Here is an 18,544-nt window from a genome sequence, read left to right on the forward strand (position 1 = left end):
GGTTTACCGGGCCTTCTCACGAAATAGTATATTTCGTTACGAGTGCGGAAAAGTGTTTTTCTCTTTTGTATTGTATTGATTAGAACTAACAGCCTCTCGACACCTGAAAAAATTATTCTTACCATTTTTGTTGACAATTGATTTAAAAGAAATAATGAAATGAAAAATAATTTGTTTTCAACATTTTCTAGAGTTTTCTTATTTCTCATAATTTAATACATCGTAGAATTCACATTGTCATAGCATTCAAATATAAAACAATTATTTTCTCTAAATTTGCTCCAAACGTCGAAATCATGATGATGAACACTTCGAATTGTCCTCTTTTCATGAAAAATGTTCATGTTCAAAGAAAAAATTGATAAAGTTACGTCTGACTGCGATTTCTAAAATAAATTTTCACTATTATCGATAAAGATGGTATGTCCTAAAACAAACATATTAGATAATAAAAGCATCTTGTCTGATGTACAAATGATTCTGAAGATTTCCTGCGACAACTAGTCTGACAGAAAAATGAATAAAATGAAAAATAATGTATCTTTCAACATTTCCCCGAGTTTTCTTCCACACAATGTAATACATCATAAAATTCGCATTGTCATAACATTCGAATATAAAAAAATAACTGTACTCTAAATTCCCCACCAAGTTGAAAATTCTGCCGAAGTACATCAGCAATAACCCTCTCTTCATTAACAATTTCCCTAATAAAATGAAACCCACAATCAGCTAACGAAATTAATATAACGATTGATAAGAAACAGGGCCATCAGTCTTTGTAATCCCATCAAACGTACGTAATAAGCACCTACACGTGAAATCAAGCAACTGATAAAGTACAATCTCCATTATTTAACGTCCCCTAAGCACCGTGAGTAGTACCGCGTTAAGCCCCGATTCTCCCATAATCTCAAGACTCAACCCATCCATGTACCTGTCTATCTCCCCAGACCCTCATAAATCAACTGTCCACACCGAAGAAAAAAATGTCCGTGATTATTGAGAATTCTTCAACTTCTCCTCACTATCACCATTAATCTTCTCAGCCTCTCTAGCCATCGGCTTAAGTGCAACATCATAAGTATCTTCGTTTTTCTTCCTCCCGAGACAAGTCGTGAAACAAGTATCACCAACTCCAAACTTCTCTCCATCCTCAAGACTCTCGGGCATCGGTTGCCCCGCTGTTTCTGGTAGATAAAGAGATAAGAACCCTGATATCAGTGCAATGATGCCAAAAGTAACGGCAGGTACCCTGGCATCGAGTGAGTCTAGCAGTAGCAACATTGGGGTTAGCGAACCACTCAACCGACAGCACATGGATCCAATTCCCAACGCAGTATTCCTCAACACAGTTGGAAACAATTCGGCAGTGTAATTGTAGATAACAGCGAATGAAACGGCAATACACGCCTTCCCCACAAGTACAATTGTAGCAGCAGCTGTGACGAAGGTGGGCAGATCCTTAATTAGTGTCGCAACAATACAACAGGTGCCACCAATGAGCATGAATGAACTGACGAGAGACCTTCTCCCAAGCCGATCCATAGTGACACAAGTGAATATATAACTGGGAAACTCGACGATTCCACTAAGGGCTAAACTAATGTAAGGATTTCCCATCAAAGCGCCACTGCTTAATGAGAGTCCATAATAGACAATGGAGTTGGCGAACCAATTGAGACAGACGTTCAAGGTCTTCTTCCTGAGATTAGGTGTCTTGAAAAGATCTGCAGCAGTGTAGCTACCAGTGGAGTCCCTCGAAGCCTCTTTCGCCCGATTCTTGGACACGTATCTAGCAGCATCTAACACAGTATCACTACCGTTCATCTTTAGAGCCTTCTGAACGATCTCCACAGCTTGTTTTCCACGCCCTTGCGCCCACAACCACCTGGGAGACTCGTCCATTAGCCACCAGTGGCCAATCAAAACAGCCGAGTGTCCACCGTACACAATTTGCAACCACATGCGATCCTTGATAAAGGCCCCCCAGAAGGCGACAATCACAAACCCACACGCGAATGCCAGTTGGAACATCAATCCACACACAGTTCTTTTCGACGGCCCCACTAGCTCCATCGTTAACACGAAACCAGTGATGTAGGCGCCAGCAGATCCAAAGATTCCGTACAAGAACCTCACGATTAAGAAAGTGGTGTACTCGGGCATTAGAGCAACTAGAATCCCCAGTATCAACTGGTTCGTCGCTGAGATGCAGAAAATGACTTTCCTACCGTATTTATCGGCCAGAGTTCCAAGTGTCACAGCCCCGAAGAAGACACCGAGCATGTAGGAAGACTGGGCTAGCGCTCCTCTCCATCTTCTCGAGCACACAAAGTTCCATTCAATACCCCTCGACGATTTGTAGTAAGTGGTATCGTACACCCACTCGTCGCAGTTCTTTGTCTTGTTGTCAAAGTCCTTGTAGTGGCAGTGGTCCAGGCTCACCGGAATATTCTCAAATGTACTTCCATTGCTGTACAATCTGTGAGGACCTGGCACAGTCTCCCAAGTCAAATTGCCACCAAGCTCTTCTCTCAACCCTGGTACAACACACTTGTGTGGTGGAACAGCAGCAACAGTCAACAATGTCAACATGTGTAATCCAGCTGTCAGTCCGGCAAGCACATGCAACGAGTATTGCCATGCCTGGTACTTCCCAAACTCTCCAAGATGTGACATCAACTCCTCCAAATCTGTGTCAACACTCGCCATCGCAGCTTTATTTTTATCTGACACAAATCACTGAATTACACTCAATTCGTTGGATTATCGACAGCGACCGATGCCGATCGGTCAGAGGAGATTGTACCCCACCGGTCGGACCTCCACGGTGTTCACCAGTCAACTGGATAACTGGGTTAGTAACCTCCCGTTCGAACAAACGCGAGGCGAATGACGTGTGCACTCCTCCTGAGTTGGATTTGAGGCAGAGTGGAGACGCTCTAGCTATTACTTTTTTTTGAAACTCACTTCACATTCGGCCTTCCACGATCATTTGTCCCACTCCTCGGTGTTTCTCACTCACTTCAACAGCTGCACGCCTTTCGCCTTCAAGTATTTCTGTTTTCTCGTTCGGCGGTTAGAATTGTTGGCTGCCCCGTCTTTACATAGAGTATGGTTTATCATGAATATTTTCTCGATGCTTCAGTTGGTGTGATCCCGAGCTTGCTGCTTTATCGAAGTCACATGGCTAAGGGTCGAGGGGACACTGACCTCATTCAGCACAGGCTATTGTCTGAAATTCTAACGTCAAGGTTCTTTTTAATTTGTATTTTCGGTGGTTTTCAGTTTGATGAGGATTAGTTGGTGATCAAAGGTCGAGGTGGATGAATGGGTCTGCGGTATTAAGTGCTCCCAATTTGGTAAAATTGGTTGAATGGATGTGGTGTTTACTCTCCGGCCATGCACAGTGGGTACTATCTAGTAATTAAGTATTTAACGGGAATGTACGCGACTATTTAGGACCGAGTTGTTTATACACGAAATTTTACAAGCGGTCGATCTTGCGGATTTGCAGGACATGGGACGGTTTTTTAATTGTGTCATTAGTATTTTTTATTCAGGGGTAATTGTATTCATGGGGGATTTTAATTTTCAGGGACCAGGGTCTTCATATGATGAAATGGAGAGGTGACTTGAATATAGAGGATTTTCACACGAAATATTTTTAAAATGGAAATTCCGGTTGCACTCAGCACTCATTAATGTGTAAATACTGGTCGACCTGGGAACGTAATGTGGGTTGTTGGAAATTATAATTAATGGGGAGTGATAAACATGGTTTTTCCGCATCGAGGAAAAGAATGGTGAAAAATTATTTCATAAAATTTAGAAAGGAAAAAAACCGAGATCACTGTGAAACGTTGTTGAATAATTGCACTATGTTTCTGCCTTCTTTTGCAAATTTCATAATATGATGACCGAGTAGAGATTACAATGTCTAAAATTACCGCTTCGATGGCACTTTTGTTTATTTAAACCTCGACTTTCCTTTTTACTACTCGGAAAATCTAAACTACGACTTATCTCATATCTTATCTCTCTTTTTCCCTCCCCCTCTCTCCGCGCCTGATAACGGTCGATGCTTTTGAAGGGTTTCAGGCCGAGATATCCGTACTGTACAAGGCCGACGAGTGGTTTAGTACTTCAGGGACAGTTGCACTCCGATACACTCACTGTTGAATTCCCTTTTTTCCGGTTTCACAACAACTAGTGGTATTCCCCGCGTTCTCCGCTCGTTCTACACGTGTTCCACAATTGCTCTCTTATCTGTCACCGCCTTCTGCCCTCTCACGTGACCCCGGTAGTGCGCGTGGGAGAATCGATTACAATAATCATCGAAAATCGGGGAGAAAGAAAAAGCATTGAATTACCAATTAAGGGGAGACTACTATGGATTTTAAAAGTCGTGGGTTATTGGAGATAGACTTTTCATACGTTGAAGATCGATTATATAGATCTGAAAACGAATAATTAGTGTAAAAAAAATTTTTTTTATTGTTCGTTTGCCCGAAAACGCTTAAAATGCCAAAAAACTGGCTCGTAATTGTTGTTCCACACACTTTTCCGAAAATTTTGAAAAAAAAATCTTGTGTTTAGAGTGTGGGATTGGCATGCAGCGGACCTGGGTTCGCTTCCCGGTTGCGTCGCCAAATTTTCTGACACTCTCAATCTCACAGATTCATTGTCGAGCGGGAGTCTCGTAAAAAAGACGACTATACCTGGGCAGGTTTTTTCCCTCAAGTGAGGTTTTCCCTCGTCCTTCGGCGAATGCGGTATAGGGGTTGGGGGGATGGGACAAGGGGAAAAACCGTAAAAATCCGAGAGGGTATGTGAAAGAAAAAAAAATTTATTATCGCTCTGAGATGGTAATAAATTCGAAAAAAATGGAACGGAAGAACGAAAAACAGGCAATAATAATTACTGGCTGTACTTATATTACGTAAGACAGTTAGGGGGCGACGGGGGGAATTTCCGTTCCATGGTTTCACTATCAGGAAGACGATGGTGTCAGAAGATCGTATATGCTGGAGTGAAAAGTATAATAAAAAATTGGATCAGAATGATTCTAGAATCTAGAGAGTTAAAATCGTCCAGATTCCACGTTTCCTGGATTAGGTTCATACGACCCTTTTCCACATGGCCCACGAATATTGTTGAAACACATTTTCAAAATTCTTTCACAAAATACATAAGGCTGTGATTTTCTTTAAACAAGAAAGCCATTCATTTGAAATAAATGAATAGTTTTTTTCAAATTTAATAATTTTTTTTTGTAAATAAATAAATTATTTATTTAATATAAGTAAATCATTTTTCTTGAAACAAGTAAACTAATTTATATATTTGTAACTTAAATATTCCTGAAATTAATAAAAATTTCAAATAAGAGTTTTATTTGACTCAAAAGAACCATTTTTCGGGGTGTTATGATAGATTTCTCAAAGTCAGTGACATGTTTCTGGAAATCAAAACTCTTTCCTTTCTTTGTTGAAAAGCTTCAATAATCAAATGCGTCAGTCGAATTTCGCAACAATAATTTGAAACAAATAGATAATCAGTCAATTTACATTGTTAAACTCCAAATTGCGTCGATCATGCCTCACTATAGTGTGTAGACATTCAGCATCGTCAGCGTGACACTTTTCAGCATAACTGAAGTATGATGCGCAAATAAGGATACAAACTATACATTCGTGATACAATTGTATCTTGAATTGGGGCACCTTAAGATGCTCCAAAATTTAAGGGAATTACTTTGAATTAATTAAGGGGAGATTGCGGTGAAGTTTGAAAGTTCTCGTTAGAGCTAGGGGCTTATTGAGCAAATTTTGATTTTTTATCATTATTCTACATCACTCTGACTTGATTCTGAGTATACCGCAGAATCTGATCAAGACTTTGAATGGTTAGATCGCACCATTCTATACGCCCGAGTTTTGAATTCGGGACCTCGAGCATGTGAGCCAACAAACTTACCCACTGCGCCAGTCTAACGGAAATAAAAATTTATGATATGTAAGACATATATTAAAAAGTGGGGAAAATGATAACTACAGCCGATTTTGCTCTGTAAATTAACGAAGAACGTTTTTCATTTTTACCTTCAAAAATGTTCAATTACCTCAATTTTAATGCGATTGATCTTTTTTTTTTACATTTTCGTTAGTCCCCAAAGAATGAAGGTACGCATCCCTTCTACAATTCATTGAAAGAATCATGAACAAAGTTGGAAAAAACGGAGAAATTAATATGCAAGCAATAAATGAAAAAAAAATTCTTCCATTTTATTCCTAACGAACATTTTGAAAAAAATAATTGTCAATCGAATAAAAACTGAGGTGTTTGTACGATTTCGAATATCAAAATGTAAAACGTTGCTTTTTGTCGATTCACGGGATAAAATCGATTGTAGTCACCATTTTTCCCACTTTTTAACATGTCCCGTCATAATTCAAAAGTTGTTCAATACGTCCCCCGCGCAACCAAGCCTTTAAGATGTCACCGTTATTTATTTAATATAAGTAAATCATTTTTCTTGAAACAAGTAAACTAATTTATATATTTGTAACTTAAATATTCCTGAAATTAATAAAAATGATGTCTCCCCTTATGGGAGAATGATGATGTCTCCCCTTAAATCAGTATATTTGAATAGCTCATAATAAATATTTTATTCAAATTTAAACTTGATTTTTATTTGCATTTTATATAATTTTATATTTATAACCCAAATAGCCCCTCACCTTTCGGACAATTACAAAATTTCTGGACAAAAGGTTTCTTTTCTTAGTCTAGATATTCCCTTCTTGTCAATTTCCGAGTCATGAGCTTCATTGTTAACAATTTTTGTCTGCAATTACAGGTACACTTTTTGAAGATTTTTATGGAATTTAATTACCACTGAAATTTCCAGGAATTTCGCCATTTAAAATTCAGAATTTCCTGGAAAAATCAAAATCAACTTCAGTTCCATTTTTCCGTGAAAATGAATGGACAACCAGAACATTCCGGGAAATATATTCTTGAATTTTTTACAGTGACACTGAATGCGATTTAGGAGGGAAAAAATTATGAAATTTCAGATTTCACCGAAAATTCAATGCAATGTGGCACTTAATATTCATATTAGATTGGCAATTCAAAAAAATTGGGGAATTCTCGTCTTTATGCTATTTAAAATTCTGGAATTTTACTGAATTTTCAATGAAACCTGGAATTTCACGATTTCCACGAAATCGCATTCAGTGTCACTGTCCTGAAAATTGTTAGTCATCTGTCCATGAAATTTCATTTTATTCTAACAGTGTTCTCGATACAAGTAGAGATGTACTTCTCAAAAAACTTCCTTTTTCTCAGTGTGTTAAACGTTCAATAAATATCGTAGAAATTACTATAATGAAACTAGCACAACATGACTTCGTCAATTAAGGGGAGACCGCGGTGAAATCTCAGTCTTCGTTGAAGTATTAGGGAATGTATCAAGTCACTTTTGATGTATCATGGTACATGTTAGCAAGTGGGAAAAATGATGCCTACCAAGGATTTTGCCCTATGAAACAACGAAAAACAACATTGTTGCCTTTAAAATCGTCCAAGTGCTTCAGTTTTCATCGGATTGATAATTTATTTTTCAAAATGTGCATGGAAAAATTAAAGAATTTTTTTTTTCGTTTATTACTTTCGCATTGATTTATCTTTTTTTCATTTTCTTTGATTTTTTTCATAATCTGTAGCCTATCTATTCTAACTAGACTTGTTTCCACTTAAATTATTACATTTCATCATACCGCACAATAAAAAAACTCGGAGAATAAATGGAAATAAGTGCCCGTCGCTAACAAGTACGATAAAGTAATCAATATTAAAATTATCAGTGAAACACACGTGACACTTCATTAACCTCTCATCTCCATGTATTGATTTATCATCGTCTCTCAACCACCGATAACGAATATTCACCAGGTTAAACTACAATCTCATCTCTCTCTGTTATCGAAACTTTTTCAATTACATTTTCAATTGTTTCCCCCTCTGAGTCCGTAAAAACCATTCGAATCATCCCCTCGAAATTAAAAAATCGTTCGACACGTATTCAAAAGATAAAAACTGCTCTCAAACCATTAGGTTACTGTGTAAAAGGGGTGATAGGGTTTATCAGGGATCACCGAGATTATTTCTCGATGCTTCGACTAATATTCATCACACGCTCTAGTTTGCATTAGCCGGGTTAATGGAATATCCAGTCGAAATTCCAGGCACGGAGCATGATGCATAATAAAAATCATCCCAAAATATGGGTAACAATTACTGAACAAAATATGTAACCCTAATTGAAAAAAAAAATATTTGAGGTCATGGTTATATTAAATAAACGTTTTTTACTATTAAAAAATCTTTATTTGATCCAAATAAATTCTTTATTAATATCAAATAAAACGTTTTCTTATATTATGAAAATTTCTTTATTTGGACCAAATAAATTTTTTCTTTGAACTAAATAAATATTTAGTTCATATCAATAATTTATTATCACTTTGTGATGTTAATATACTCGAAAAAATTCAACGAAAAACATGCAATCATTTTTAGGGGTTGGGTATATATCACGTAAGACATTTAGGGGGAGGAGAGAGGGGCAGAGAGATTCTCAACAATTTAGCCCATGTTTTTTTTGGTTTGCTTTTCCTTCAGGCAACTTTTTCATGAATTTTCATGGAAATCTACAATTTTACGGTAAAGGAATTCAAAAATCGCACGACGAGGATTATTCTTGCCTTCACTACAAGACATATTTTTCTTTCAATTTTCTCCGAGTCAATTTTATTAAAACAGAAAATTAAATTAACAAATAAATTCTAGAGAGCTCAAGTCGTCTAGATTGCACTTTTCCTGGATTAGATTCATACGACCTTTCTCCTCATAGCCGATGAATATTGTTGAAACATAATTTAATTACATAGAAATATGATTTTCATAAAATAAGAAAACTCTTTATTTGAAATAAATGCCTCGTTGATTCGATTTTAACAAATTGTTTATTTAAAATGAATAAATTGTTTGCTTGATATAATTAAAACCTTTTTGTTGGAATAAGTAAACAAGCTCATTCATTCGTAACAAAAATATTATTGAAATAAGTAAAAAAAATTCAAATAAAGATTTGTATTTGATTTAAACAGAATTTTCTGGGTGTATTGATGGGCAAGTTCGGATGTTAACGATTTGATCAGGCGTGGATCCAAATAAGCGTTCAATTTTCGATCCAAAACTGATCAAAATCTAGCCTGACTGATCAGTCTCTTATTCTAGCCTGATTTGAATTTTCACTCGTATTTTTTTTTCACCATCACTCATTATCTTCTTACAACTGTTGCTATCGCAATTTTTACGACATTCGTTGTTATCCTAATATCACAATACGATGCCAAAGAAAAATTCGAGGAACACCTGCCCACGAAATTTTCAATACACCAAACTTGAAAATTGGCTAAACGGTATGTGGTGGAAATTCGCGACTAAAAAACCGCGATATTTTCATTTCTTTGAGTAATTTTCCTGAGATTTTTTTAGAAATATGAACATATAATATTGTTCCCTGATTAAAAACTGCCCGAGAATGTATTCTCGTCATTTTTCTCAATCGCGACAGGATAATTTTTCTTACATTTTCTCTCCACGTGGATAAACGCTGCCGGTAATTGATAAATAATAAAATTGAAATGTTTTTACTCGTCGATGAGAGATTTCCCGGAAGGTTGGAATTAAAATGTTCGGGGAAATCATAGCGAAATGAAGGAAAAACGTGAGCTCTGATGAATACTGGTTATACTCACAAACTGTCCGTGATAACTGCAAGAGAGGCTAGAGACGACTGACAGCTGTAGCCCGTCACGCAGCGAGAGGTACCCACACTCCCTTCGGAATAAATTAAAAATGTTGAGCAACAACTGAACATTTATGGAATTATTTGGAATCAAATGGATAACAAATCAATTATTAATCTATTGGGGTAAAGTAAACAGAAATGGTGTCATTGAAAGGCGCAGTATTTATTCTTGTAAATTAAGCGGGTGACGTTGAGAGGTCAATGCTAGCGGTTTCAAGTGGTTTGTTGACCGAAATTTCATGACACGATGTGAGGATTTTTTTTTTCAATTAAAAACATATATTTTTATTTGTTACTGCGAATATAGAAGAATTTTGTTCATGAATAACTAGTATTTTTGGGGTTCTGGGGCCTCCCGGTCTTACCATCATCTAAGACACTTATTTATTTGTTAATTATTGTTTATTAATTACCATATGGAGAGAATATAAAATTAAAAATTATCATGTGAACATAGCAATCGCGGAACATACCGAAAAAATTTGATTTATTTTAACCTAACATTTGCGATGTGAAATTCTTTTTTTGCAATTTAATATAGTAATGGTTAACGGACAAAATGCAGAATAAAATGCACAGACAAAACAATGAATTTCAAAAGTGTTAAAAACGCTCTATTTTTTTCACCAATTTTTACTATTGAATAACGAGAAATTACTCAAATTGTATGAATTTTTACTATGTTAAATTGTAACTTTTTCTTATGACTGAAAACTTTAGTTCTTACTCTCGCACCTCCTACATTTTACTCGAGGAAATTACACAAATTACTACGCTGACTAGTAAAAACTGCAGCGAACGATGAGAGCATTGATTGTTTTCAATTCTTGGAATCTCCTCTCTTCTTCGACCACGTAATGACCCGGGTGGTAGATTCTATAATTCTAAAAAAGTCTATCCTTCCACTCCCCCCCTATTTTTCAAAATGAATATACGTGAAGCAAAATGATTAATAATATTTTTCAAGGATGATGAAAAAAAATAAATGTTGTTTTTCCCTTCGATTATTGTAAAAATTCCTCTCTCCCTCGCCCCTTCCGCGAATATTCATTTTGAAAGGGGGAGAGAATATTTTTTTAACCGACAATAGTATATTTCTAACCTAGGGAGGGAAAATAAAGGATCCTCAGCCGCCAGTGCAATTACCAGCCGAGCCGAAGGCGAGGTTGGTAAGCACGCGGTTGAGGGTCCTTTATTTTACTTCCCGTGGTTAGAACGCGATTTTCCGTCTCGGCGTAGGCGCAAAGTCAGAGTTCCCTCCTCTCCGCGAAGCGGGAGAGAACTGTAACTTTGCGCCCGCCGGAACGGAAAGTAATAATTCATGTTTCTTCGCTTAAATTTTACTCGTGCCAATTGAAAATTTAACTTTTATGATACCATTTTCTACTATACACTCTTAATTTTTACTATGTTCAACAGCAATTTTTGCACAGACTCCATCATGTTTTAATTTCGTCAGGCGTATTTTTTCATCGAGCACGTCGTAGTTTTTTATTTGCTCTCAAAATTATGTTAAATATTGAATTTTCGATTGTGGCGGGAACCCTGCATTCCATTTCTCATATTAAGTTATATGAGAACAGTCAATGTGCTACTAATGAGACATTTTGAGGAAAAATCCTTCATGCAGTGCGAAATATGTCGCGACGAGTCTAAACACAATCGACCTTTTAGTTTTTAGTGAAAAAAATTATTAAAAATATCATTTTTAGAACATCTTCGACAATGTGCTAGCAATCCAAATACCGAATCTACGTGAACATATTCCAAAAATATATCTCTGCAATTTCATAATTTATTGCCGCGCCGATTTTGAGGAATCATTGAAAATGTATCACAGGATCACGAATTTTCTCCATACTAAGGAAAAATGACTATTCAACATGACCGAAATAAGAATAGAGTAGAACGCACAGGTTTAATTCGACTGTAGGTCTTATAAAAAATAGGAGCTTTTAATTCGTAAAAAAATCATTAAAAAATTTTGCAGATGATAATAATCATCGGTTAAATAATTATCAGACATAAATAGTTAGCTCGGAATAATTGTAATTGATAAAAACTCTAATGGAAAAATATATATAAATTGAAAATACAAATACAAATAGATTTATATTCATTTATAGAAAATATAAATTTAGATTTATATTCATGGCATTTATATTCAATACCAATATTCAATACCAAAACATCATCATAATAATATCCATGGAATAAAATAAGAAAGTTTGATAGAAATTGCCTTCTCTTATTTTTGAAATGGAATTCCTACAGATCCATTCGGAAACTTATCACCAATGGAACTGGTAGAAATGAAAAAAATGGAAGACTAATACCCGGGTAGAAATCACGCCGCTCGAGCTCGGCTCGGAACCCATATCCCAGCTAGAAATACGCCACTCCGCCCCAGCTTGGGATAAACTCCACGCGCGTCACATGTACCCGAGGTTGAGCCGCGTCACGCGCTCACAGCCCAGCATTAGACTATTACGCGAAACGCTTCGCCGGGCTTTAGTTGAATGGCCACTGCTCAACCTCAGGTTCATCTCCAATTATTCAATCCCAGTATACTTAACCTCAACAATGATTTGACAGGTCCGATGGCATCGTGATTTGAGCGAAAAAACAATCGAATAAATGTGAAAATGGCATGCTTTTTCAGATGAACAATCACAAGCTCATCAGAAATAACGTGATATTAACTAATCGAATGGGATTAATCTGAAAATACAAGGTAGAACAATTCACTGAAACGTAGTCAAAACTTTCTTTTTTCTCGCGAATACAACAAACAAAATCAAGAAAAATAATCACTTGAAAAACGTTAACGAACCTTTATTATTAATTATCAACGCTACAGGAGAGGATATTCTTCATTTTTCGATAGGCCTACGAGTTCTAAGAATATTCTACGATTTATTAGGGAAATGTTGAATACAGGTATGCCAAAATAACACGCATGAAAAAATTCAACAGAAAAACCTAGCGCTTTCTATTAAATTTCTATTGGAATTCTATGAGAATTCTCTGGAAGTTCTATTAGAATTCTATTCGTTTCTTGCGCCGATTCTATAGGAGATTATGCAACTTCATAGTCTTTTTGTTAAGGTAAAATTTGGTGCAAGAAAGTAAATAGGTTTTTATGTTCCTATAGATTTTCTTAGGCGTACGATTTCTAAGTTTTTTCCGCTCGGTTTTTCTTGATTTTCCAAAGTATTCAAATTTTAAATCGATATTCTAAAAATGCATAAATATCATTCTATTCCACCCTCCACTCGAAACGACACGACTCAATCGGAGCTGAGTTGAGCTAAGCGTTGAGGCTCAAACTCAAGTGCCGGGTTATGCCGTCTGATGAGCGTTCGACTGTGAGCCGGTATGGAGCGGCGTGTCGCGGCGTGAACTCGGGTCAAGCGGCAAGCCGAGGCTGAGCTCGCGTTCACCCGAGTTGCGGCTGAATCCCCGGTTGAATTTCTACCCGGGTAGGCATAAAGTAACGGTCACATGCCTTCTGTCGGATAAGCTCGGTCTCCTGCTGGTTTTCTCTCTATACACGTTTGCCATCCGCGTAAGAGCAATTTTTATTAGCCATTTCGGCACTAATAATTCACAATTTGATGAAAAAATCAAGTGAAACTATAAATTTCAGTCGCAGTCACAAGTGGGAAGCACGAGTGATTTCTATTGAAAAACTTGACAAGTTCGTTTGTATGTAGGGAACCTTGAGGGAAATACCTGATTAATTTTGAAGCTCGAGTGATATTCGGAAGAGAATTTTTCCATCCAAATTTCGGCCAAGAGAATTGCACTATGGGACAAAATCCATCTGTCAGTTCCAACGGAGGGTTCACAAGACCAGGAAATCTTTTGCTTTTCATATACTTTTTTTATTCATATTTCTTTCCTACTATCATTACAGTTTTATAGGCTCCCCCCTTCCCATTCATCTGTGTTGCCTCTCCCACTTCTGTCTTCTGATTTTTATCTGCGGGCCGTCTTACTCTTAACTATACCCCATTCGGGCTAGGACTGCACGGGAAACCATGGAAAACCCCAGTCGTACAGCCGGCCGATTGTGCAGAGCCCTACTGTGCCCTTCTGTCACACTGACTGGAGGGGCAGATTAACTACTATACCGTGCCTACCTTCCGAAATTTTTGGGCGAAAGTGTTCCTAAGCAGTCACCCATCCAAGTACTAACCGCGCTAAACGTAACTGCACTCGGATGTCTGCCGGAGCCACACCTAACTCACCCGACCATTACGGTCGGCTGTTTTTCGTATCTATATTTATATATATACCAATGTGAAAAATTACTAGTGGAATTATAAAAAATTATTAGTTGAATACCACCACTACAAAAACCAGGTGTCTGACAGCTATTTGAATTCAAGATGTCAGGTGGTAAAAAACGTCTGAATCTTCGAAAGTGTCTGAAAATCTAACTAATGTCTGAAAATTTTAACCACCATCATCATTGACAGTTTTCAAACACAAAACTGTTTGAAAATGATGGTAGAAATTTTTTGTGTCTGAAAAATTTCAGGTATTTGTTTTCAGATATTTTCTGTGTCTGAAATTCAGTTATTTATGAGCGATTCAAACATTTCACTATTAAGATATCTCACCTGATACAGACGGCAAAGTCCATTGAAACATTAATTTTTAAGATATTTCTCATGTCTGAAAAGTTGACTCATCCACTGCAAAAACTAGGTGTCTGACAACCATTTGAATTTAAGATGGCAGATGGCAAAAAACGTCTGAATCTTTAAAAGTGTCTGAAAATCTAACTGATGTCTGAAAATTTCAAACACCGCTAGTGTCTGAAACTGATGTCTGTATCTTAATTTCAGACATCTTGGTGTCTGAAATTGAAATGCCTGCATTGATTCAGACACATTTTAATGTCTTAAAAGGGTCTACAAAATCGTCCCAAAAGTGTTTGAAAAGTGTGTACAAAAGTGTCTGAAATTCAGACATTAGTTTTCGCAGTGGTGTTAATTATATAAAATAACAATGAAATAGTGCAATTCTATTTGCTGAAATTTGGATGGGAAGAATTCTCGATATAATTCTCTTTTGATTGGACCATGGGATGTCGAATACCGCAATTCTATTGATCGGAAGGGTAATGGGGAAAGTAATCAGTAAAATTAAAAACTTGATGATTTTTCCCCGTTTAAATGAAACTCAATGTTGCTGTCCTCAAAATTACACGTAAACTGTCGACGAAATTCAAAATTTTTTCCAACTGTGTTTTCGACAAACCATCAATAGCCTCCTTAATACGCAGATCGATTCCCCCGGCAATTTGTAGCGCTGTGGGTCTTCAATTAAGACGCGACCTGACTCTGTCCCCCCGGGATTTGTGACCTCCAAACGTCTGCGTGTGCGCATTGCAGTCTAGCGTTTCCCCACTCTCCCCTCAAGTCTGAAACAAATAAAGAATTTAACTCACCACAGAGTCCATTCACTCGTAAACAAAGTAATTGTTTTTCATCAAAATTCCTTCGTCACTTCTTACGTCAAAGAATCAAACGAAAAATTCTTGAGAAAGTAGTATGCAAGCACTCCAATGAAACCCGAGGAAGTCAGAGTTATTTCCATCAGATAAAAATGTTTCATTTCAATGAAACGCGAGAGCAAAATTCCATCATCAAAGGAATAAGGAAATCCGCTTCAAGTCGTATCAAAACCGTTGCTCTCTAATGGGCCAAGGTTCGCATGGAACTATCGCCAGAGCCGTCCATTACCGTAATCATTAAAGCAGTTTGGAATTTTTTTTAGTCAATCAGGATTATTACGAAGTATCTGCATATTTCGCGGAAAATCTCACGGTATAAACTGCCCTAAGGATGAAAAGAATCCGGAAGAAATCCGGTTTTTGCCGTATGCAAAAATTGTCTTTGAATTTTTCACATATTTCATCCTGTTTATGTTTACATGATATTCTCCAAGAGGGTTCGCTGGAGCGATTGGATCCGAGTAATCTGCAGGTGTCGTTGCGAGATATATTCACGATGGTCATTCCTCGCTGGGGGCTTTACGATAAATATAAACACAGTTCTATTTCCAGTTACTCATAAATAAGTCAGAACTTGACATTGCTGGTTGTTCTATTTTTCTTCATGTTGCGAAAAAGTTTCAGTTGAAAATGCAGCGCGACACCCAGGACATTTTATTGGTTTGGAATGCAAAATATTTAATGGAAAGACATCAACAGATTTTCACCTTTCTGTGCAATCCTGTATTTTATTAAGATATTTCCTACAGAAATTCCTCGACATTAATTTCCCCGTTTTTACCACACGGAGAGAAATTCTTTAGAGAAATTCTAGCGCTGGTACTGGAAAAAAACCCAATGCACCGGCTATGAAAAATTCTAGTGCTGTTAGGGTAAAATTTCTAGACATTTCTGATGAAATTTCCCTAATTCCCTACATGAATTAGATTCCCTACATGAATTTATGGGAAGGACATCATTCCTAGTCTCGAGAACGCTTAAAAATTCTCTCAGGAGAAGAGAATCTCATCCGAAATTATTAGGAGATTTGCGTTTTTAAAAATTGACAATAGAATATTTTCTTGTAGCAAGTGAACCTTCTTTATCAAAAGTAACTTTTTCTCTCACTATCAGTGTAACGTTCTCCAGGAAATTGTCGTGAATCGTAGTGTTTGATTTCTATTGAAACTCTTGAAGAATTTTATTAAAAAATTGCATTTGATTTTAGCGAAGATTTCTTTTGAGACTTATGCAGCTTCCGATTTTCTCAATTTTTCAGAAAAAATCGAGAGAATAATTCATGATATTATATGAGAATACGAAAATTTATTGATTTCGACACCAATAGATGTTCGATAGAAACACGATACATTCCCAAGTGAATCCACTAGATTGTTCTATTGAATTTTCCCGTACATGTTGGGTCATCTCTCCAGGAAGCGGTGGACCTGGAAGCCGTTTTACGAAAGTTACTTATTTTTATTACATCGTTGAAGAGTCAATTTACTTCTTAACGGGCAATTATGAAGCCCCGGGGAGGAACAAATAAAGTAAAGTTATCAAGGCGGCTCGCACCGAAGATAGAATTCTCATTGGACGAAGTGGAACATTTACAGGTTATTTATATGTAGGAGTTGACTGATTAAACATGGGGAATTTTAATACGGGCCTTTCACCTTTCAGTTTTTGAGTTCGATGAACTGTTAGGTGATTGAGTACTGAGATATGCTAAATGATGATTATTATGCGACGTGGAAAAACTCGTCAATGCTAAACGCAGGATGAGGGTAGAGTTATCCTAGTGTAGTGACATCTACTGTGCGTGTGTCGTTTTTTTTGTAGTTTTTTTGTAGGTTGGAATGGAAGGGATTTGTAAAAATGCTATTTTTTTGGAATACGAATGAATGGGCTTTTGAAATACTTTCATTTCCATCTCATATTTATAACTGAGAAAAAAGTGACATTCAGCCAGGGACAGCCATCAATATTAATTTCTTCAATATTAAACGGATTTTCCGACTTACATACATCAACGATTAAATATACTAATAGAAATTTAAAAATAGTAAAATAATTGATAACATAAATTTCCAATTGGTGGTGAATTAAATATTAAAAACTTTTGAACTATAAATTTTCTATCAAGTAGATAATAGTTAATTTCTTATAAGGGAGTTCTAATTATCCAAATAATCGTCCATCTTCCTACCTCAATTACTGATTAATGAATAATTCAAAATTTACCTATTTATGAAATAATAAAGAGCACACTGAAAACACGTGCAGAGGTGGTGCTATCCGCAACGGAACCACAAAATTAAATGATTGCTCTATTAATCTAGGCTTTGTGAATCTTTGGTTATGCAATTGATCGACTTTGTTTATTTCTGTTCTTTTCTTTCCACATATCCTTAAACGATATTGACTAAATTTCTGTAGCTACTACTGTATAATAGCTTGAACTCTGTAATCCGAATTTCTAATTGGCTTTACCACTCGTCTTGCTTCTTATCTCGTTTTTATCTCGCTTTAGCGTGCTCTTATTATCTTCATTATTAATATTGCTAGCATTATTATTATTACTGTACTGAATTTGTAGCAGGAACCCCCCTGCATAAATAATACCATGTATATACATTCTAATATTCTAATATTAGAATGCAGAATAAATGAATGAATGAAATGAAAATTTATTTATTTAACTTGATGATTACCTCAATAATTAAAATTTAAAAGTAATATGAACTAATTGACAACTTGATAATTTAACAGTACACTCTAAAAAAAAGTTACTACTCACCAGTACTGAATTCTACTTGGGAGAAGTTTTCTTGTGAAAAGTTGGGAAACTACTTGTCCCAAGTACTTTTCATGTCCTTGGGTGAAGTACAATATTTGCTAAGCAAGTAGGAAAAGTACTAGGAGGAAGTACTTTTATTACTTCCTGTCAGCATTTTTCTTACTTCTCACAAGTACTTTTAATGCTTGGAGCAAGTCATTTTTCTACTTCTCGCGAGTACTTTTATGACTTGATTCCAGTACTTTTGGTTGGTTATTTTGTTGGGGAATTTCATATCATTAATTATCATTCTCATTATCGTTCTCATTATCATTATCATTATCATTCTCAGATGACAATGACCAAA

The 18,544-nt window shown here is 36.4% G+C and overlaps 2 protein-coding genes across 3 annotated transcripts in view; one reads left to right on the top strand and one right to left on the bottom strand.

Moving 5' to 3' along the window:
- The window catches only part of LOC107048804 (aminopeptidase N), a 71,686-nt gene that overhangs the window by 13,172 nt on the left and 39,970 nt on the right, over positions 1 to 18,544 (top strand). The gene's annotated exons all lie outside the window — the stretch shown is intronic.
- On the bottom strand, positions 177 to 9,914 carry LOC107048805 (organic cation transporter protein). Of its 2 annotated transcripts, none has more exons than XM_015272221.1 (2): positions 9,840 to 9,914; positions 177 to 3,246 (listed from the first exon to the last, which is right to left on the bottom strand). In XM_015272221.1, exon 2 carries the CDS (start codon positions 2,713 to 2,715, stop codon positions 1,000 to 1,002), a length of 1,716 nt encoding a protein of 571 aa, XP_015127707.1. In that variant the 5' UTR covers positions 2,716 to 3,246; positions 9,840 to 9,914; the 3' UTR covers positions 177 to 999. The 2 variants fall into 2 exon arrangements, with proteins under 2 accessions (XP_015127707.1, XP_015127708.1); XM_015272222.1 differs by lacking the exon at positions 9,840 to 9,914 and adding an exon at positions 4,180 to 4,227.

This window comes from Diachasma alloeum, unplaced genomic scaffold, assembly GCF_001412515.2.
Source record: "Diachasma alloeum isolate Michigan unplaced genomic scaffold, Dall2.0 Dall_scaffold_00197, whole genome shotgun sequence".
NCBI lineage: Eukaryota > Metazoa > Arthropoda > Insecta > Hymenoptera > Braconidae > Diachasma > Diachasma alloeum.

Bases quoted from the DNA above. Each gene is read 5' to 3' on its own strand.
- LOC107048805 (XM_015272221.1), bottom strand. From the start codon at position 2,715: ATGGCGAGTGTTGACACAGATTTGGAGGAGTTGATGTCACATCTTGGA.